The sequence below is a fragment of the Oryctolagus cuniculus genome, chromosome 7 (genome assembly GCF_964237555.1).
Source record: "Oryctolagus cuniculus chromosome 7, mOryCun1.1, whole genome shotgun sequence".
NCBI lineage: Eukaryota > Metazoa > Chordata > Mammalia > Lagomorpha > Leporidae > Oryctolagus > Oryctolagus cuniculus.
The window spans coordinates 107,252,233-107,274,404 of NC_091438.1; the positions used below are offsets into that span (position 1 = coordinate 107,252,233).

A 22,172-nucleotide genomic window follows, 5' to 3' on the forward strand; every position below is an offset into this window, starting at 1 on the left:
CAATGCATCTTTTTTTAATAATTAAAAAAACTAAAACATCTGGGATTTTGTTTCTATGGTAAAGTCCCAGACTCCCTTTTATCAATCCCTTTGCCTCAGCTCACAGATGCACATTCGAAAATCAACTGAAATTCCAGCTAGGAGCCCAGGATTTCTATGCTGATTGTCTGTGAAACACGATTTTCATTTAGCATGATAAAAAGGTATGTGTGTGCATGCATATGTGCGTGCACACGCATGCTAGGACAGAGGCTGCTAAAGTATAAACCCAGCAATACTATGTTGGTTTACATTGTGGTACAAGTATATTACTTGTTTTCCTTTAAAGTGAATCACCGGGCTCTGCACTGCAGTGCAGCAGGTTAAACTGCCGGCTGCAATCAACAAGCATCCCATATCGTTGTTGGCTTGAGTCTTAGCTGCTGCACTTCTGATCTAGCTCCTTGCTAATGCACCTGGGAAAGCATCAGCAGATGGCCCAAATCCTTGGGCTCCTGCCTCTAATGTGGGAGACCTGGATGGAGTTCCTGGCTTCTGGCCTGGGCCTCGCCAAGCCCCACATGTTGTGCCATTTGGAGAGTGAACCAGAGGATAGAAGAGCTCTCCCTCTCTTTCTCTCATCTCTAACTCTGCCCTTCTAATTAATAAATACATCTAAAAAAAAAAAAAAAAAAAAAAAGTCTGGCCAGTGCTGTGGTGTAGCCAGTAAAGCCACCGCCTGCAACCCCAGCATCCCATATGGGTGCTAGTTCAAGTCCTGACTCCCTCTTCCCAACCAGCTCCCTGCTAATGAATCTGGGAAAGCATCAGATGATGGATCAAGTCCTTGGGCCCCTTGCACTCATGTGGGAGACCCAGAAGAAGCTCCTGGCTCCTGGCTTCAGCCTGGCCCAGCTCCAGCTGTTGTGGCCATTTGGGAGTGGACCAGTAGATGGAGGATCTCTCTCTCTCTCTCTCTCTCTGCCTTTCCCTCTTTCTCTCTGTAAGTCTGCCTTTCAAATACATTTTTAATAAAACACCTTTTTAAAAAAAACTGAATCACATCAGGAGGATAATTCAAATTTATCATCATATTCCTACAAGTGCAAAAATAACTTAGGCTTCAACAAATATTTTTGAGCCTTTTAATATACATTACAAATATTTTAGACCAATCACATTTTATTGTGTGTAACATATTTACAAAACAAAAAATATATTACAATAAATATGAATGAAACAGTGAATGTGATCAACAACAAGCTCTGTCACAACCAGGTATTTAAAATAACGAAAAAACCTGTTGGTCTGCACATGTTAATAGTTTTGAGATAAATAGGGGTCCAGAATTATAATTCATCTGGGAAAGAAATGAGGGGGGAAGTTCCCAAATTTAAGCAAGATTCTTTCTCATTGCTAATTACATAATGTTTAATGATGGTTTTAAACTGTGAACATTGATGAATTATCCAAACATGATACAAAGCTAATATAGTTCTATCATTTCAAAATGTACGTGACATCCACATAATATCCTTTAATTATTGTTATATACTGTAGTTCACACAATATCTACAAATGTAAACGAAAAAAAACAGGTCACAGCAACATGTCTCACATTCCAATTTTAAATAAGACAAGCACATATTGGATCAAACATTATTTTATAGTATGTTAATAAATAACACCTAGATATGGTTATCTTGAACAGTTTACAGCTGTATATTTTAAAAGAATATTTTCTGCAAGTTTCACATTGTCAGTGAAAGGTAAAACAAGTAATAAACCTTTATAATGAAAAAAAAAAAAAAAAGGAGCGCTCTAGAGAGAACCTAAAGTATTTTTGACATGCTGCTTTTCTGGTACAGTTTGCCACAAGAAAATTAAACAGAAACAAAACATGATTGTCTTAAAAACAACTTTTGAAAGCCTTTCACAATATTGAGCATAAACCTTTTAAGATTAGCATGAAACTCTGTATGCCCATCTGCTCTCTCTCTCTATGGCATATTGTATATGTGCACATCCAAAGAGATCTACTCCAGCCACAGGACAGCAAACCGCTCACTCTCTGGAACAAGAATCAGCCAAAACACAGAACTGAAATCCAGCCAGTTTAGGGTCTGAAAAGGTTTCATTCTGGCTTTGCTTTCACAAAGGTCCCTGTTTGAGTATGGTCCCTGCAGGCCCCCTGCCACTTTGTAAATAATAAACCGCACTGTAATAATCTGGACCAGAGGGTCCAGGTGCTCCAGACCGGGTTGGCGGGGACTTGGTTTGCCCAAATACTGAAGAGCACCTGTCTGGGTTTGAAGGCGCACCAGCTCTCCCGCTGCCACTGTACCTTTGCTGGGAGCAGTACTCTCTCAGAGTTATCTCCCCGTGTCTCACTAAGACCACCCACAAACCTAGAGAACACCGACCCCACGCTATGTACGGGCCCTGAAAGACTGTGACTGGGCCCAACTGCTTTACAATTTCCAGTTAAGAATAGGTTTTTTTGGCTAAGCAGAAGGAAGAGTGTTACACCTTATGGCAAAATTAGAAGCTTTTTCTAAATCAGATCTAGAGTTGTTACGGAGCTGAGACTTTTGCTTTAATCACCACAGTTTTTGAAAGGAAAGGAGGGTAGCAGCCCAACATCCTGTCCAGGAACACAGATTTCTACATCTTCAGACTCTCTGTTTTCTCCCGTCAGCATTTCCACTAGTTTGTGAGCGTATCCAGGAAGAGTTGGTGGTAATCATTGGATTTGTAGTGTAATTACTTCCAACAATTCAAGTTCTTTGATTTTTTTAGGCCTCTTTACCAAAAGACATGTACAGTATTATGCTAAAGGCCCTAGTAAATTTCATGTTTGAAAACAAAAACACTTGATGGTTGTATTCCTGGAGTCTGTGTAAAGCCATTGCTGAAATTCTATCTTTCCAAGAAAATCTAAAAACCATTATTTAAAACCATCACGTACTCCTCTTCTGGTAAGTTCAGCCTCCTAATCCTATTCTCTATTCTCAGACAGCTGGGTGTTACACCTTTACCTTTGGTGGGCTCTGTTTTCCATTTCCCCCCATGCAAAATACTGAGTAGGCTCCCCAGAGGGCAAGCTGGAGTGTGGGAACTCAGCAGTGTCCTCTGACTGAAAGTTCTCTCCTGCTTTGGACCTGTTCTTCTGGGACCTGTTCTTTTAGGACCTTCTTAGGACCTGTTTCTTCCAGAAACCAAACATCCACAGTTCTTATGAGAAATTAATTCAAGATTAACTTAACAGCCTAGTACTGGAAACATGTTACTGGAGTTTTTGGTTCATCTGTGAAAACCTCGGAATTGTGATACACACTAAGCATTAGCACAGGTCTGCAGCAGAGACAGGAAAGCTCATAAATTAATACAAGGGCTTTTGGCCTTGGTTCTCAAATTCAGACCAGGCATCATTCAGCTCCATGAAAATCATCTTTGCGTATTGTTCATAGGGTTGCCCAGTAGCCTACAGAAAAAAGAAAAACATGCATTAGACACCACAGACCCAAATTTTATTAAGCTATTCACCATGAATATGTGGGTTCTAAGCAACTGAAATGCTTTCTATCATGCCATTTCCTCTTTTACAGCCAGATATGTGACGATAATTACTGTTACTCTCCCAGAAGGCCCTTCCCTGAGAAATTCATGTAGGGCAGTTTTCATCAGTCAGGGAGTGGGGTTAACAGCTCACTAGACAGCAAAGATACGTCTCCATTCTCCAGAAGCATCTACCAAATAACAGCCCATCTCCAACTGTTATCTGTGTTTCTGAACTCCCATTATCTCATTTCTAAAACACGTTAAGTTCTTGACTTAATAGGGACATTAAGACCCTTAATAGGGACATAGAGTTTGTGGATTTTTCTGTGTTCCTGTTTCTCTTTTGGCCATCAAAATTCAAGTGCTAACATTGTTTACAGTTAATTCATGCTTTCAGACCAGTCACAAAAGTGTGGAGAAGTGGAAATCTAATGCACTGAATCCACGCCTGTGTGCTCCAGTGGCACTTACAGCATGGCTTCCCGTCCCATGACAGAACATGTTTCTACTGTAGTGTACTGATTGCTGCTGGGCCAGGAAGTAGTGGGAGTTTCTGTGGAGCACTTCAATAAAAACTGACATAACTAAAATAATGATGACTTTTATTCCATTTTGAATATTTTATTGATTCCCACCACTGTTGCCAACTACATCCTGAGGCTTTCCCACAAAACTCTGGGCTGAGGATGCAGCTGTATCCCAAAGACGGAAGGTTTCGTCCCTCCAGGTCTCAGCCTTTCTCTACCACAGCAATCCAGGATGACATTGAGCCCTAAAAGTAATGTCTTGGTGAATATCACACCCCTTCTAACTATCTGTAATATGCACTTTGATTTCTTTTTGCCCACTTCATGGAGTATAACTATTTGTTTAAATGCCTGATTCTAGCCCCAGGGACTTAGTGTTACTGAAAATATGGCATAATCAACAAGCAAATTCAAAATACAATGTTTTAATCCATGCCAATAAAAATGAAGTGAGGCCTAGCCATGGGATGCAACTCACTTTATCTGGGTGCACAACCAGCACTGCCTTCCTGTACACCTTCTTCACCTGCTCCGGTGTTACCAGGTCTGCCATGCCAACTGGTTTCCACTTGGTCTCCCCAGCCCACAGCACGGTGTGCATCGTAGAGAGAAGAGCTCTGATATTTCTCTCTTTGCCTTCAATCCATTCCAGAATCTGTAAATGCAGAGGGGATTAGGGAATTCCAATGCTTTCTAGTCCAGAAGGTTTCTACCAGGATTCTAGCAATGCTTCCTGCCCCAGCGCCCTGCATACTCCACCTTCACCTCCTGCCTGTGGCTCTGGTTAAGCCTTCGTACTCCTTAAAATGCCTGCTCAGGACTTCTGCATCGTTCATCTTTGAGAGTTTGAATTCCTTCCTCTCATTCTCCCCACTCCCAGTTTACTACTCACTCCTAGGGTATAAACTGTGTGAGGGTTTGTGTTCCATTTGTTTTGTTCCCTGCACTAACTACATATCCCTGAAGAAAAAAGTCCAAACTTCTCTGGGCCATTCTATCTTAAACACGTTTCTGTTGTAACAAGAGTCACATTCGATTGTAATTGTCTGTCTGTCTTTTCCTGACACTGGGCAGAACTGTTTGAGGAAAGGGATTCTTCCTAATATATCACTGTGTCTCAAGAATGAAATAATATACTTGGCATAGAATAGAGCTCAAAAAGCCTTATCGAATTAATTGAACCATTTAGTCATTCATTCAAACTGAGACCATCCATAGTGGAAGGGATGGGAAAAGATACACCAGCATCTAGAAGCTCAGAGGAGTTGGGTGAGTGTTTGTTGTTGCATGAATGGTTTAGTCATGGCTAATCATGGCTCCTTTCCCAAACCATTAAATAATCACCAAAAATGGCTTAAAAGAAATACACAGAATCACTATGTTCCTAAAGTTGTATTTATGAAATGCATGAAGTCTGTGTACCTTAAATAAAAGGTTTCTAAGTAAAGAAGAAAAAAAAAAAAAAGAAAAGAGAATCAAAGAAAAGAAAAGAAAAAAAAAAGAAACACACAACTTTATTTTAGAGAAAATTGTCAGAGTCTGCCTGGTGAACAAAGGTTACTGAGGAGCACAATATTTTCAGAGTGAATACTAAGCCTCTGTGATGTTATGTGAGGTGAAAGGCAAATGCAAATAAAGGATCCTACACTAGACTCAAAAAAAAGGTATCAAGGGGTGAGCTTGTGATGCAGTGGTTACACTGCCTCTTAGGTCACCCACATCCCACATAGGAGTGCCTGGTTCAAGTCCCAGCTGCTCGGCTTCTAATCCAGATTCCTGCTCATGTACACCCTGGGAGGGAACAGTAATGGTTCAAGTACCTGGGTCTCTGTCATCTATGTGGGAGACCTGGATGGAGCACCTAGCTTTGGCCTGGCCCAGCTCTGGTTGTGGTTTCAGTCTCTCAATCTCTCTCTCTCCCCTCCACTCCCCACATCTCTCTTATTCTTTCTCCCCCGGCCTCCTTTTCTCCATCTGCCTTTAAAAAAAATTTTTTTTTAAAGTATCAAAGCAGTACGGGTTTGGCCTACCAGCTAAGAAGCTGGCTAAGATGCTTACATCCCATATGGAAGTGCCTGGGTTCCACGCCTGGCTCCAGCCCCAGATGCCAGCTTCCTGCTAATATAGACTGTGGGAGGCTGAGGCAATGCTCAAGGAACTGGGCCCACCCACACAAGGGACCTTGACTGAGTTCCTGGCTCCAGACTTTGGCCAATCCTGTTAAGGCTATTTTGGGTGGCTGGGTGAAGAACTAGCCAATGCGAGCTCTCTATTTCTCAAAATATCAGGGAACCTATACATTTAGATAAATGTTTGATCTGTCAAGAAATGATGGAGAACAGTGGTGATTTTTTTTTTTTTCAAAATGTGTCAGATTCTGAGTCCTGGTTTTGAAGGTGCTCAGCGGACTGAGCCACCACACAGGGATTCCGCCTAGCATTCCAGTTCACTTGGCCTTTACAAACTCCCATGTCTTCACACTGTCGTCAACTTTATCAAGTCGCTGATTTGAAAAAAAAAGTATAGAAACAGTCTTTTTCCCCAAAAGCAAGTCTTACCTAGACCACCAAAATGAAAAAACAGATAAAAGTAAACCTGCTCTGGCTAAAGGTGGGAGTCCATGGGGAGGGTAGGAAACCCCCTCCTAAAGCCTTGCTCTCCTCCACCTTCCACACCCGCAGTTCTGATGTTACAGGGGAACCTGCGAACTTCTGGTTTCATTAAAAGCTCTCAAGGCAGAGAAGAAACATAAATAATTCTTATTACCAAATTCAAGTGATTTATTTTTAGAATCTGAATGCCATCTGATTGACCAAAAATCACATTTTAAAAAGTGCCCTTGTCATTCGAACAAGTAAACAAAGGAAATCTATATTGCCACACTATGGATTAGAACTTACATTACTGAAGAAATTAAACAGGATGTGTAGCCCAATCCCAGCGCTACTCAGCTATTAAAAAGCACAGCCGAGTGCCAGCACTGTGGCACAGCAGTTAAACCCCTGGCCTGCAGCACCAGCATCCCATATGGACACTAGTTCGAGTAATGGCTGCTCCACTTCCAATCTAGTTCCCTGCTAATGTGCCTGGCAAAGCAGTGGAGGATGGCCCGGGTCCTTGGGCCCCTGCACCCATGTGGGAGACCCAGAAGAAGCTCTTGGCTCCTGGCTTTGGACTGGCTCAGCTTTGGCCATTGCAACCATTTGGGGGATGACCCAGCAGATGAAAGACCTCTCTCTCTACCTCTCCCTGTAACTCTGTCCTTCAAATAAATAAAATAAATCTTAAAAAAAAAATAATACACAGCCGAGGACCAACCATAATGAGGTTCTCGCCAGAAATCTCAGCGCCTTTTGTAAGTGTTTTGGTCTGAATGTTTGTCTCCAAAGGGAAAAAAAAAACATGAATTTGAGATTTTATTATTAGGCAGTAGGGCCTCTGAGAGGTGATTAGACCACAAGGGTAAAGCCCTCATGTATGGCGTTAGTGCCCTTGTGAAGGGGGCCTAAGAGAGGGCTTGGCAGGTACAGGGGAAAGGCCGCTGTTCATGAATCAGAAAGAGTCCTCACCAGACACCAAACCTACTGCACCTTGATCTTGGACTTGCAGCCTCTGCCGTTTATAAGACACACACTACATGGTATTTTGTTATAGTAGCCTAAAGGGGTTAAAACAATAGTCATTCTCACGCTGATGGCTACATAGACACACATACACACCACACATGACTCTGTCATACAGGATAATCACCTTGTCATACAGGATAATCACACTGAGTGAGGGGCTCACGCACCTTCAATTTCTCAGGGTCCATCTCCTTGGCCATTTCTTCCTTCCTCATCTCAGCTATTGTTCGAGGACCCTTTTTGTCTTTGTGAGCATTGAAACCTTGACTGGAGAGCAGGTCTTCAAAATCAGCTGCTTTTTGTTTTCCTTCTGCAATACAATTTTTGAAAATCATTCTATTTTTTATTCTTAAGCATAATATGGCATCATCATCTCACACCACTTAATGCTCTTACATGTGCTAAGGCCCTTACCCTTCACACTTACCCTGTGAGCAGAGTAAAATATTCTCATACTCATTTTACAGATGAGGAAAATGGAGTCTGAAGAACTTACACTATCTGCCCAGAATCAGATAACATGTGCCTAGCAATACTAGGGCTGGAGGCTGGAACATTGCACTAAGTCCAGTTTCATTTCCACAATACTTTCTTTTCAGATGAGGATACTCATCATTTGCCTGCCTTAACTACTAATCAGGATCAGTGATGGGAATAGGACCTGGGCTTTGGCACTTGAAACCTATGCATGCTACCACTTCCCTGCCCACACGAAGCTGACAGTTTTAGTTGGTCATGGTGCTCTTTCCCTCCAAGTCTGGATGTGGCCTCACAGACTTTCTAGGTCCGTTTGGAGAGGCAGCCAAGTGCAGTGGTGAACAACAGAGTCTGGAGCCAGACACCCCCCTGCATGAATCCCAGCCCTGCCATTTCCTAGTGGTGTGACCCTGGACAAGCTGCTCACCATCTCCATACCTCAGTTTTCTCATCTGTAAAATGAGAATCATTTGTAATATGATTTGCCTGGTAGAGTTGCTGTAAGAGCAAAGAAGGTAACATTTTCAGTAATGAGAAGGCTGCATGGCTATCTAAATGTTTGTTAAATTAAAACAAAACAGAACCAAAACCAGCAGTCCAATTGTCCATGCCCACCAAACAAAATCACTCCTAATGGAAATCCTTTTGCCATCATTATACACTCACAGGAGGACACACTGAAGTGTAAGTACTCCAAGGCTAGGGATTATTTTCTGTCCTGTCCTCAATGTTTCCTACACTCAAGATGTTCCATAAATATTTTCTGATTGAAGATACCTCAAAACTATTCAGGAAACCAGGTGATTCTATTGAATTCCCAAGGAACAGCACCTACTAATGATAAAAATATAATGTTACACAATCCCAACGATGGAATTCCTATCACGTGGATGTGGTGAGAACACATCTGTGTCACAGCCAACAGAGTGGTAGTTAAGAGCATGGGTTCTGGAGTCAGACTGCTGAAATCCAAGTCCTAGCTCTGTCACTTACAGGAAATTACAGATTTGTGTCATAGCTTCCTCAAATACAACATGAGATTGATCTTGAAGAATATATGGAACAATACATAAAAAATGCCGAGAATAGCACCTGGCATGTATACATAAACACTCAGCAAATGTCAGCTACTGACACTATGAAGAGTGGAAGAATTGCCTTTCTCATGTTCTGCACAAAGGCCTGTTCCTTCATGATATTCCTTTAGTGCAGGGGATGTAAACTGTATCAAAACAGGACTTTAAACAAACTCAAATCTAACTATCCCGGCTACACAAAATATATTAGTTTTTACTTGTTGTCAAGAATCCCAGCCAAAGTATCCTCCAAAACTAAGTGCTGGCACCTTCACAGGGGGTCCATTCATTTCAAGAATCCACCAACCATGGCATAATATAAAGACCAAATATCAAGACATAAGCTCTAGTTGCAATCCAAGGGCAAATGTATCTCTACAACATTAAGATTGCCTCAGAAACTACCAGAATTGTTTCCTGTCTCCTTCAGACGCACAATAGGCAATAGGGCAACACAGACATGACATCCAACAACTAGGGCCCAAACTGTCCTCCTTACCCAAGTTAGCTGATCCTTTTCCACGTTCGTTCTGGCCTCCAGGCACGGCTGAGAAGCTTACGTTGTAGTTGGGTCGGTTCTGGGGCGAGGAGTGAGGCATGCTGGACTGTGGCTTGGACTGCGACTGCTGCCAGCTGTAGCCACCTCCCTGCTGCCACCCTCCACCCATGGGCTGGGGAGACGCTTTCTGTGGTGAGCTCAGAGGTGGAAATCCTCCACCTAATCCAGTTGGGGTGGTGGGTTTGCTGGCGAATGAAGAACTACCTACAGAAAGAAAATGAGGCAAGGAGAAAATAAGCCTGTTTTGGGCAGCCGCTCACTCTTCCATCTCAAGATATTATCTGCGGGGGGTGGCGCTATGCTGCAGCAGGTTAAGCTGCTGCCTGCAGGGCTGGCATCCCATATGGGTATCGGTTCAAGACTAGGTAGCTCAACTTCCTATCCAGCTCTCTGCTCATGGGCCTGAGAAAGTAGTAGAAGATGGTCCAGGTCCTTGGGCCCCTCCACCTGCATGGGAGACCTGGCTGAAGCTTCTGGCTCCTGGCTTCACCCTGGCCCAGCCCCATGCAATGAAACCACTTAGGCAGTGAACCAGTGGACAGAGGATATCTCTTTCCCTCTCTCTCTCTCTTTCCGTAACTCTTTCAAATAAATAAATATTTTTTTAAAAACCAATCTCTATCTGCTTCTACATCAGTATAAACTGCCTTCTGATAGCGTACTCATCCTTCCTAATAGGTACAGCAATGGCAGGCACATATGTTATCTCCTTAACCCTCCCAATTACACTTCTAGGCATGCATGCACAAGGCATGCACAAGCTCAGTTTTTCTTCAGATGAAAGAGTTGCAGCTCAGGGTCGTTAAGTCAGTTTTCTCAAAGTCACCCACCAGCCCATGGCAGACCTGAGACTTTCTCCTAGATCTCTGAGTCCAACTCAGAAGGGCCCTGGCTCCTCCACCCGTGCCAACCCCCTCCAGACTCCCACCTTCTAAAGCAGATGCTAGTTCTTCACAGGTACCACCAAATAACAAGAACAGGGAGTGAAACAGAGTAAGTTCACTCCTTACGGAGCTCCTTAAACTTCAAGGATCAGGACTACGCATTGTTTAAGTACAAGCAGGGCTAGTGCCCAAGAGTAAGTAAAGGTGTTGTGAAACTTCACAAGCAGGTTTCCATTTCATTTCAGGGAAGCAAAAATGGACAACAACTTTGAACAAGACAACAGATATTATTCAGCGTTAAAACAAAAAACAGTGTTAATTAGTTCCAGGAATTTAAGTAGAATCCTTATTCTACAACCTCCAAACTTTTAACTCCTCACTGCAGGTATGGTGGGCTGATTCGAAAATATGTGGATCAGCTGTGGCTTTGTTTAAGGAGGTAAAAGCAGCAGCTGAAATGGGATCTCCAAGGCCCCCTTTTTTTTAATAAGTGCAAAGCAACAGTGATAATAAAATAGCTAACAGTAACGCAGCATGTGGGTGTGTACAATACTGCCTTTGATCTGCACCACACACTTAAGAGGTAAGTGGTACTTCTTGCCCCACTTAAAGACAAGGAAAGCAAGGCTTCGAGAGGCTTATTCATATGCTCATGATCACACACATGTAGTCAGTGGAGCTGGGACTTGATCATATTGTATCACATCTCCAAATGTCATGCACATTTGCTGTACCACAATTTCTAATTCCTCTCCAAATCTCTTTCACTACAACTCATCATTTACTCTTTTTCCTGAAGATATTTCCCCTACATCTTTTTTTTTTTAAAGGATTTATTAATTTTGAAAGTCAGAGCTACAGACAGGGAGGGAGAGACAGAGAGAGAGATAAAGGAGAACTTCCATCCTCTGGTTTACTTCCCACAATGGCCAGCACTGGGCCTAATCGAAGCCAGGAGCTTCAGCTGGGTCTCCCACATGGGTGGCAGGTGCTCAAGCATGTGGGCTATCTGCTGCTGCTTTTCTCTGCTCATTGGCAAGGAGCTGGATTGGAAGTGGAGCAGCAAGAACTCAAACCACTGTCCATACAGGACGCCAGCACTGCAGGCAGCAGCTTTACCCGCTATGCCACAATGCCAGCCCCTCCCTTGTATCTCAATCCTGGGTCTCCTGTCTGCTTCCCCACTGAGAATGCTGTATTACAGTTACTAGACTTGGAGCCAATCTTGGTTTGAGTCTCAGCTCTGTTACTCATGCATTTAATCACTTATTCACATATTCATTCACCAGAATTTGCTGAACATTTACTAAGTGCATGGTACTATGCTGGCAGGTAGGAACATGCATATAGCTGGAAACGGGGTGTACAGAATCTTTGCTCTTCTAAAGCTGTTTGAAATCCTTTGTCCCTTTGATCCCAGTTCCTCATCTGTGAAATCAAAACTATGTCTGCATCACAGGTATACTATAAAAACACAACTATGTCAAAGTGCTTCACAACTCCGATTTAAGCAAATAAGAGGCATCAAATATAATAAAATAATCCCAAGGTCATATGCCAAGCACATGCTTGAGCCATCATAAGAGCACAGTAAATACTTGGTAACAGAAAAAGTAATGGCAGGGCTTGTACTCAGCTTGGCAGTGCCCCCACCACTCTGACTCACAGAAGGAAGCGTTTTCCAGGTGGCTCAGGGCCCTCCTGCCAAGAGCACATCAACACACTCTGAAGGCTTGATATTCATTCTGCATAATATTCATTCAATCAAACTGGAGTTTCATTTCCTATTTTAAGGGTGCTCACTCTATTCTAAATACATATGTTTACTCTTTTAAAATTCAGCAAGTACAAATTTAAAAACATAAAAATATTTCTGTAAATATGAGAAAAGCTAAAACTTTGCATATTTCTGCCACTCTGTCATTCATTCTCTTACTTCGGACACACTGTAGAGCATTGCACATGCCGGGCTGAGACTCAACAGTGAAAGGGCAGATGCTGACCCTGCTGTCTTGGGGCTCATCCACACTGCAGGACCTTCTGATGTCTACCCTTGTAGGATATTTTCTACCCGTGTTCAGCAATTCTAATTGTTAATGCTATTGAAGCATAGAAATGACAGACATGCAGGCCGGCGCCGCGGCTCATTTGGGTAACCCTCCGCCTGTGGCACTGGCACCTCGGGTTCTAGTCCTGGTTGGGGCGCCAGATTCTGTCCCGGTTGTTCCTCTTCCAGTCCAGCTCTCTGCTGTGGCCCGGGAAGGCAGTGGAGGATGGCCTAAGTACTTGGGCCCTGCACCTGCATGGGAGACCAGGGGGAAGCACCTGGCTCCTCGCTTCGGATCGGTGCAGTGTGCCGGCTGTAGTGGCCATTTTGGGGGGGTGATCCAATGGAAGGAAGACCTTTCTCTCTGTCTCTCTCTCTCACTGTCTAATTCTGCCTGTCAAAAAAAAAGAATTGGCAGACATACAAAGCAGTAGCTAAGCCCAGAGGCCACTGCTACCCTCATTAAAACTAAAGCAAGTTCTCAACCTTGAGTGCCCATCAGAATTACCCCTGGGGAGTTTTTCTTTTTTAATGTCCCATCTTATGTATCCCCTATTACAGTGAATATTTTCCAACTGATTAAGGTTTCTCTCCCACTGTACAGTAAGCTTCAAAGAGCAGGAATGCTATTCTGTATTGCATGCTGGATACTCAGCATGCGAACCTACTAAATGAGGGAGTTCATATGCAAGGGTAGAAACCAGTTGCCTGGGTGAGTTGAAGTGATCCTTCTTCCCCATCTCAGCTTCCCTGACTTCCAAACCACCTGTTTCTGCTCTAGAGTTTCCAAGACCTCGCAGAAAGTCTGGGAGGGAAGAAAATTCCCTTCTCTTTCCCTGCGCCATACCCTAATCATATCACAGGTTTCAACTTAGAGCCACTTTTGCCAGCCCTTCCTGATCCCTTACATTCTGGCTTGGGTCATGACCTCAGAATCCCAGCGAACTCATTCAGTCCCCCAGCTGCTTTCAAGCTATACTGCCATTGCTGTGAACCAGACATAGTCCCCTAGGGAGCTCTTTTTTTTTTTTTTTTTTTTTTTTTGACAGGCAGAGTGGACAGTGAGAGAGAGAGACAGAGAGAAAGGTCTTCCTTTGCCGCTGGTTCACCCTCCAATGGCCGCCACGGCTGGCGCGCTGCGGCCGGCGCACCGCGCTGATCCGATGGCAGGAGCCAGGTACCTATCCTGGTCTCCCATGGGGTGTAGGGCCCAAGCACTTGGGCCATCCTCCACTGCACTCCCTGGCTACAGCAGAGAGCTGGCCTGGAAGAGGGGCAACCGGGACAGAATCCGGCGCCCCGACTGGGACTAGAACCCAGTGTGCCAGCGCCGCAAGGTGGAGGACTAGCCTAGTGAGCCGCGGTGCCGGCCCCTGGGGAGCTCTTAAAACACCCAAGCCACATCCAGAGCAATCATACCAGACTGTCTATGGAAGGAACCAAGGCATTGGTGTTTTATCACTCTTGTTTAATGGGAAGATATCTTAAGGAGAAAGGCACTATCTTTTACCTTTTCTGAGTTGCTGCCATACAGTCTGGAAGTTTTTTACTCTCAGACAGCTAGTTTAAGGAGTCAAGCATTTTGACTTGCATATCTTACCTACTCACTGTGTAGCTTTACGAAAGTTACTTAATTTTTAAAAGTTTTATGATTAGTACAGCCATTGAGGGAAACATTATGGAGGTTCCTCAACTAAAAATAGAACTACCATATGATCCAGAAATCTCACTTCTGGGTATATATCCAAGGGAAATGAAATGCATCTGTCAAAGAGACATCTGCACTCCCCTGTTTACTGTAGTAACTATTCGCAATAGCCAGGAGATAGAAACAAGCTAAGTGTCCACCAACTGATGAACAGAGAAAGTGGTACATACACATAATGGAATATCCTCAGCCATTAAAAAGGATGCATATTGTCATTTGCAACAACATGGGTGGAACTGAACGTCATTATGTTATGTGAAATAAGCCAAGTAGAAGTATCAGATGATCTCACTCATTTGTGTAATTTTAAAAAACAGAATGATTTTGCAGTTGAAAATCTAAGTGCAGCTACCAGAAGCTGGGGAGGGAAGCAGGGGGAAAGGACTGGAATAAATAGATTGCCAAGTAGCAGGTCATAGTTAGACAGGAGTAAGAAATTCTGGGGTTCTGTTGCACAGTAGTGTGAAGATGTTGACTCACTGTATATTTCTGTATTTAGAAAAACCAGAAAATTGGATTTTTGAATGTTTTCACTATAAAGCAATGTCAAATGTTTGAAAATATATTAATTGGACATTACATAATGTATACATGTAATAAAACATTGCACACAGAGCCGGTGCTGTGGCATAGTGGACTAAGCCTCCACCTGTGGCATTGGCATTCCTTGTGGACACCCATTCATGTCTCAGATGCTCCTTTTCCAATCCAGTTCTCTGTTCACAGCCTAGAAAAGAGTGCAGATGGCCCAAGCACTTGAATCCCTGTGCCCATGCGGGAGACCCAGAGGAGGCTCCTGGCTCCTCCCTTCAGATCAGCCCAGCTTTGGCCTTTGTGGCCATTTGGAGAGTGAACCAGTGGATGGAAGACCTTTCTCTCTGTCTCTCTCTTTCTCTATCTATAACTCTGCCTCTCAAATAAACAAAATCTTTTAAAAACCTTACACAGTACCCAATAGACATGCGTAATTTTATGTCTTTTAATTTTTTTAATAATTTTTGGCTTTATTATTTGATTCCTAGTTTCTTTTTTCCTTTTTTTTTTGACAAGCAGAGTGGACAGTGAGAGAGAGAGACAGAGAGAAAGAGAGAAAGGTCTTCCTTTGCTGTTGGTTCACCCTCCAATGGCCGCCGTGGCCGGCGCGCTGCGGCCAGCGCATCGCGCTGATCCGATGGCAGGAGCCAGGTACTTATCCTGGTCTCCCATGGGGTGCAGGGCCCAAGCACTTGGGCCATCCTCCACTGCACTCCCTGGCCACAGCAGAGAGCTGGCCTGGAAGAGGGGCAACCGGGACAGAATCCGGCGCCCCGACCAGGACTAGAACCCGGTGTGCCGGCACCGCAAGGCGGAGGATTAGCCTAGTGAGCCGCAGCGCCGGCCTCCTAGTTTCTTTTTTAAGAAGTCCATCTTAGCTTTCAGAACAGAGCTTACGAACACTATTTTATGTCCTAGTTAGCAAAACCAGCTTGTTGTGACACCCTAGATTTAGATCCAAGGCTGTACAGCCAGAAGTACATGTTACTGATATCTTCACCTGCTAAGTTTATACCTAGTGTCCCAAGGTCAGCAAAAGGATCCAGAGTCTGAGGTTTGTTTTGATGGGTGGGAGTGCCGTGTGAGGACCCTGTTGGGCTGGTGGCAGCTGATTTGCTTCCCATTCCAAAGCCTCCTGAAAAAGAATAAGATCATTGAAAATAAGTTAGCAGTCCAAGGATGAATTCTGGAAATTCTGAATTGCAGAGTTACTACCCATCTATCTCCAGGGAAAATCAGGAGAAGATTAGAAAATGTGCAGCACATAGCTGGACCTTGTTTCTCTGATTTGGGTGAATGGCGGTCTGGAGTGACAACAGGACATAGAAAAGGCTGGTTCCTGGCCACATGTGTGAACTATTATTTCCAGTGTTCACTTCTCCTGCTGTCCAACTGCATCTTTTCCTGTGGATTTGGAATCAGATCTGGATTTAAATTCTGGCTTTGCACTTCCTATCTGAATGACCTTGGGCATCATGTTTAATGTCTTTGAGCTTCAATATTTCACCACTGGCTTAAAAACAAAAAGGAAATGCATGAAACCAAAATCATAAGTAACTAAGGCAAAAGTAGACAAATGAGACTACATCAAACTTACAAACTTCTGCACAACAAAGGAAACAATCAACAGAGTGGAAAGGCAAGCAATGGAATGAAAATGTTTGCCAGTTATATATCTGATAAGGGCTTAATACCCAGAAAATACTTTAAAAATCTCCTACAGTTCAATAACAAATTAACAAATAAACCAATTTAAAAGTGAGTAAAGTAATTGAATAAACATCCAGAGATGTACAAATAGCCAATAAGCAAATAAAATGATGCTCAATATCACCCATCATCAGAGAAGCGCAAATCAGAATCACATATGAGATATCACTTCACAACCCACTAGGATGGTCATTAAGAGAAAAATAGAAAACGTACAAGTGTTGTCAAGGATGTAGAGAAATTAGAACCCTGTAGCCCTGTTGGTAGGGATATAAAAGGTGCAGGTACTACAGAAAGTAGTATGAAGGTTCCTCAAAAATTTAAGACAGGGGCCAGCGTTGTTGCATAGCAGGTAAAGCCGCTATCCGCAGTGCCAGCATTACACATGGGTACCAGTTTGTGTCCTGGCTGCTCCACTTCTGATCCTGTTCCCTGCTAGTGTGCCTGGGAAAGCAGTGGAGTATGGCCCAAGTCTTTGGGCCCTTGCACCCACATGGGAGACCCAGGAGAAACACCAGGCTCCTGGCTTCAGATCAGCCTAATTCTGGCTTTTGCAGCCATTTGGGAGAGTGAACCAGCGATGGAAAACTCTCTCTGCAACTCTGCCTTTCAAATAAATAAATCTTTAAAAAAATTAAAAACATGATCTAGCACTTCTGTGTACATACTCATAAGGACTGAAAACAGGATCATGAAGAGGTATTTGCATACCCAGACTCATTACAAAATGATTCACAATAGCCTAAACACCCACTGAGAGATGAACAAAGAAACTGCAGCATATAAATACCATGGAATGTTATTCAGTCTTAAAGAGATGAACATTTCGTTACTTGCTACAACACAGATGAACCCTGAGGACATAACGTGAAGTGAAAGAAGCCTTCCATAAAATGACAAATGCTGCAGACTTCACTTGTATGAGGAATCTAAGTAGTGAGGCTCATAGAAACAGAAGAATGATGGCTGCCAAGGGCTGGGGAGGGGAGAAGGTAGGGAGTGGTTATGTGGTACAGGTGGCAGTTCAGTTATGCATGATGGGAGGGTATGGTACCATATTATGCAGGTAGTTGAGAATATTGTACTGTATCCTTAGAAATTATAGGAACAGTGAATTTTATCTTGGTTTCTCTCCACATTACAAATAAAAGGCAATATCAACTACCCTGGAGAGTTGCTGTGATAAGAACATTGCATGGATGTAGGTATAGACGTGTGTGCATTTAAGTTCCAGTGTTTAAGACGAATCACACAAGTCAGCACTCAACAACATCAGAGTAACCATGAGAAAGACACCTTTTTTACTATTGACAAATCCAGCCCCTGAATTAAGAACTTGATGAAGAAAAGCAGAGTATTCACATTTATTCAGCATCTGCTCTACTCCAGAAAGTCTCATATAAGTTACTTCATTTAAAATTATACAACTGGAGGGTGAGAAGGTGGGGCAAAAAGACTTGTCAAAAAATGCAAGAGCTGGGGCCGGTGCCATGGCTCACTTGGTTAATCCTCCGCCTGTGGCGCCAGCATCCCATATGGGCGCCGGGTTCTAGTCCCACTGCTCCTCTTCCAGTCCAGCCCTCTGTTGTGGCCCGGGAGGGCAGTGGAGGACGGCCCAAGTGCTTGGGCTCCTGCACCTGCATGGGAGACCGGGAGGAAGCACCTGGCTCCTCTTTGGATCAGCGCAGCACCGGCCATAGTGGCCATTTGGGGAGTGAACTAGCGGAAGGAAGACCTTTCTCTCTGTTTCTCTTTCTCTCACTGTCTATAACCCTACCTGTCAAATAAATAAATAAATAGAAATATTTTAAAAAATGCAAGAGCTTTGGTGGCAGAGTGATATATATACACCTGTATTTGTCTGAGTATACAGTTTAGCAAAATGTGATTTAGAAAAGTTAAGTAACAGAACAAGCAGCACTGTCATGCCAAGTACACTGGGAAAGCCCCTCCAGAATAGGAGTCTTTAGGAAACACGACAAATGACATAGGTGGCCTCAGGAGTCCTCACTTCATCTTGGGTGGAGGCTTCTGCTTTGCAATTGATTAAACGTGTACACAAAAATCACATGCTGACTTTTACCTGGTTTAGAATGCCAGTCCCAGCCTCCAGAAACATCTGGCTGAATGTTCACGGCAGGTGTACTAGAAGCTGCAAATGGGAGAAGAAACAGAATGAGGACAAGCTATGCCCAAACCCACTCTTTGAGCTCACAAAGGTAATTCTGTCCCTTCCATGAAGCCTGCAGAGTTTCCTACAATCCCAAGGGATTCAGTCTTCCTTCTGAGCCCTTCCCACACCACCTAGTAACACTTGATGTTGTCTTTTTTTTTTTTTTTCTGACAGGCAGAGTGGACAGTGAGAGAGAGAGACAGAGAGAAAGGTCTTCCTTTGCCGTTGGTTCACCCTCCAATGGCCGCCGCGGCCGGCACGCTGCGGCCAGCGCACTGCGCTGATCCGATGGCAGGAGCCAGGTGCTTCTCCTGGTCTCCCATGGGGTGCAGGGCCCAAGCACCTGGGCCATCCTCCACTGCACTCCCTGGCCACAGCACAGAGCTGGCCTGGAAGAGGGGCAACTGGGACAGAATCCGGCGCCCCAACCGGGACTAGAACCCGGTGTGCCGGCGCCGCAAGGCGGAGGATTAGCCGCAGCGCCGGCCTTGATGTTGTCTTTGTCTGTGGTTGTTCACAAGAGTCTTGGTAGGAGCCATATATTATTTGCCTTTCCTCTGTTTAACCTCCATATTCACGCGCTTTGAATTATGACTGCATGTGTCTGTCTCCATTCAATTGTGAATCCCTTGAAGGCAAGAATTATCTCATTCATCTTTGTATGTCCCACCTCTTTTTTTTTTTTTTTAAAGATTTTATTTATTTATTTGAAAGAGTTACAGAGGTAGAGACAGAGACAGAGACAGAGGTCTTCCATCTGCTGGTTCATACTCCCCAAATGGCCAGAGCTGAGCTAGCAGCCAGGAGCTTCTTCCAGGTCTCCAAGCACTTGGACCATCTTCCACTGATTTCCCAGGTACATTAGCAGGGAGAGAGATCAGAAGGGCATCAGTCAGGACTCGAACCGGTGCCCATATAGGATGCCAGCATTGCAAGCTGGGGCTTTCACCTGCTGCGTCACAGCGCTGGCCCCTGAATGTCCTACCTCTTAACAGAGAGTGAATGTGCAAAAAGGAAAAAAAAAAAAAAAAAAAAAAAAAAAAAAAACACCTGACACTCAATTCACCTTAGCTTAGCATTTGCAAGTATACCAAGTGGTATGATCTACTTAGAGCCAAAACGCTGTTTTCTCCTCTGTTGTGACATAATTGAGAAGGCCAAGTCATTCAGAGCACATATGGGGCACACACATCCAGTAGGCTAGTGTGATGGATATGTCTGTTGTCACTCAAAATAAACTCCTTACAGCTTCAAAACAGATCACTGTGACTCCTCTAAAAGTTCCAGATGTAGAATTTAAAAGCAATACTCAACTAAAGAGAATTAGGTATAATAAAGGTATATACAGTGGCAGTAGGCTTTTGTTATACCTCAAAAATCCATATAAGCATAATGCTTTTGGACAAAATCTATTTCTAGGTTTTATCCTTAAAAATCAATGAGTGAGGCCGGCGCCGCGGCTCACTAGGCTAATCCTCCGCCTTGCGGCGCCGGCACACCGGGTTCTAGTCCCGGTCGGGGCGCCGGATTCTGTCCCGGTTGCCCCTCTTCCAGGCCAGCCCTCTGCTGTGGCCAGGGAGTGCAGTGGAGGATGGCCCAGGTGCTTGGGCCCTGCACCCCATGGGAGACTAGGAAAAGCACCTGGCTCCTGGCTCCTGGCTCCTGCCATCGGATCAGCGCGGTGCGCCGGCCGCAGCGCGCCAGCCGCGGCGGCCATTGGAGGGTGAACCAACGGCAAAAGGAAGACCTTTCTCTCTGTCTCTCTCTTTCACTGTCCACTCTGCCTGTCCAAAAAAAAAAAAAATCAATGAGTGAAATGCTAATACTAAACTAACAAGACAAGTGATTGGAAACACACACACAGTCATACAAAGATTCTATCTGTGGGGAGCAATTCGGACTAGACTGAGTTACTAGAATTAAGACTTATTCTATGCATCTGCTCTCCCACAATATGGCGCTGGGAGAGAAGAAAACAGCTTTTACACAGCTGCCTCCAGTTCAACCAATAAACTGTAGGACTTGCTCCTGATTGGAGAGCAGCGTAATCGGCATGTGGGCAGCCGAGTTAGGATTGGCGGAGGAGGACTATAAAGGAGGAGAGAGATGGCATGCACCGGGAACATGTAAGGGTAACATCTGAGGGAACACCTGTGCAGCCCCCGAGAGAGCCGGCCGGCGGTGTGCCGCTCCCCTGCGGAAGTGGGGAAAGTGGCCAGGGGGAACTGCCCTTCCACGGAGGTGGAAGGGATAGTAGCCAACCCGGGAAGAACCAGCAGCAAACCCGGGGAGGGCCGAGCAGACGAAAAGAACAGCGCAGGGTTCAGTGTTGCTCCTCCACGAAGAGGGGGAGCGACACTATCACCAGAAGAATCATCAAGGCACAAAAATTAGCATTCTGGGCTTTATATTTATCTGTTTCATTTACTTAGTTCCAACCAAGACATCTTATACTTTCTCATCATTAAGTTAAAAGAATATGCCATTATCAACAATAACAGTTCTTTCCTTTCTGTTACTCCCTTCTCGTGTTCCACAATAACCCATGCAAACTAGGGTGAAGATTAAACAACGTTGCTATCATTTGCTTTGTGATTCCCTTTAAACCCTGATCTTAGTCTTACATCCAACTAGGACATAGAACTAGGCTCTGGAACTTCAACCTTATTATAACCAAGCCCATAGATCCTTAGGACTACCTAATAAATGCAAAGTACCATACCAGGGATTAGAGAACTGAAAGGCATGTCTCTCCTCAAGAAACATAATCTTTTGGGGAGACAGGAATAGACAAAATGTAACTATAGAGTGTCTTAATCTTTATTTTGCCTTTAATTATGGTTATTTGCTTACTTGTTCTTCTAACACTATGTCCCAAGTGATTAGTCTCTTTAAAATACATGTTTAATAAGTATTGCTGAACTCAAAGGTGGTACCTCCTTATTTTCAGAAGAGACTGGTGATGCCTTGTAGAAACCTAAGGGTAGCACCTCAAGGATTTGAAGGTGGGCAATCTGTCCCCAGGGTGACAGCTAAGTCTCACCTTAACACTCTCCAACATGAAGATGATGCAACTAACCACTAACCATGGAATGATCACTGTTTTCTCAACAAGGATAATAAAATGTTCTCTTTGCTCATTGTGTAGTACGGATCAAAATGAGAAATGTGGCTACAGGACAAAAGAGTGATGGCTGGCCTAAAGTGGGTGATAAACACCATATTTTAACACATTGCAAGAAAGAGAAGTGCCCTGCTGAAGTACGCACACTCATGTCCACAGGACATAAAAGTTTAGGGTTGGCACTGTG

General features: G+C 44.0%; 1 protein-coding gene across 11 annotated transcripts in view; it reads right to left on the reverse strand.

Moving 5' to 3' along the window:
• Positions 1-1,112: 1,112 nt before the first annotated feature.
• The window catches only part of DNAJC6 (DnaJ heat shock protein family (Hsp40) member C6), a 193,126-nt gene continuing 172,066 nt past the window's right edge, over positions 1,113-22,172 (reverse strand). For 8 of the 11 annotated variants that reach the window (XM_070078346.1, XM_070078344.1, XM_070078349.1 and 5 more), the window contains 6 exons: positions 18,772-18,840; positions 15,979-16,113; positions 9,746-10,009; positions 7,861-8,003; positions 4,546-4,722; positions 1,113-3,463 (listed from right to left, as the gene is read on the reverse strand). In XM_070078346.1, the coding sequence (XP_069934447.1) occupies positions 3,362-3,463; positions 4,546-4,722; positions 7,861-8,003; positions 9,746-10,009; positions 15,979-16,113; positions 18,772-18,840 (890 nt within the window). In that variant the 3' untranslated portion in view covers positions 1,113-3,361. The remainder of the gene's footprint in view (positions 3,464-4,545; positions 4,723-7,860; positions 8,004-9,745; positions 10,010-15,978; positions 16,114-18,771; positions 18,841-22,172) is intronic. The other 3 variants (XM_051856406.2, XM_051856405.2, XM_051856404.2) reach the window with 1 other exon arrangement.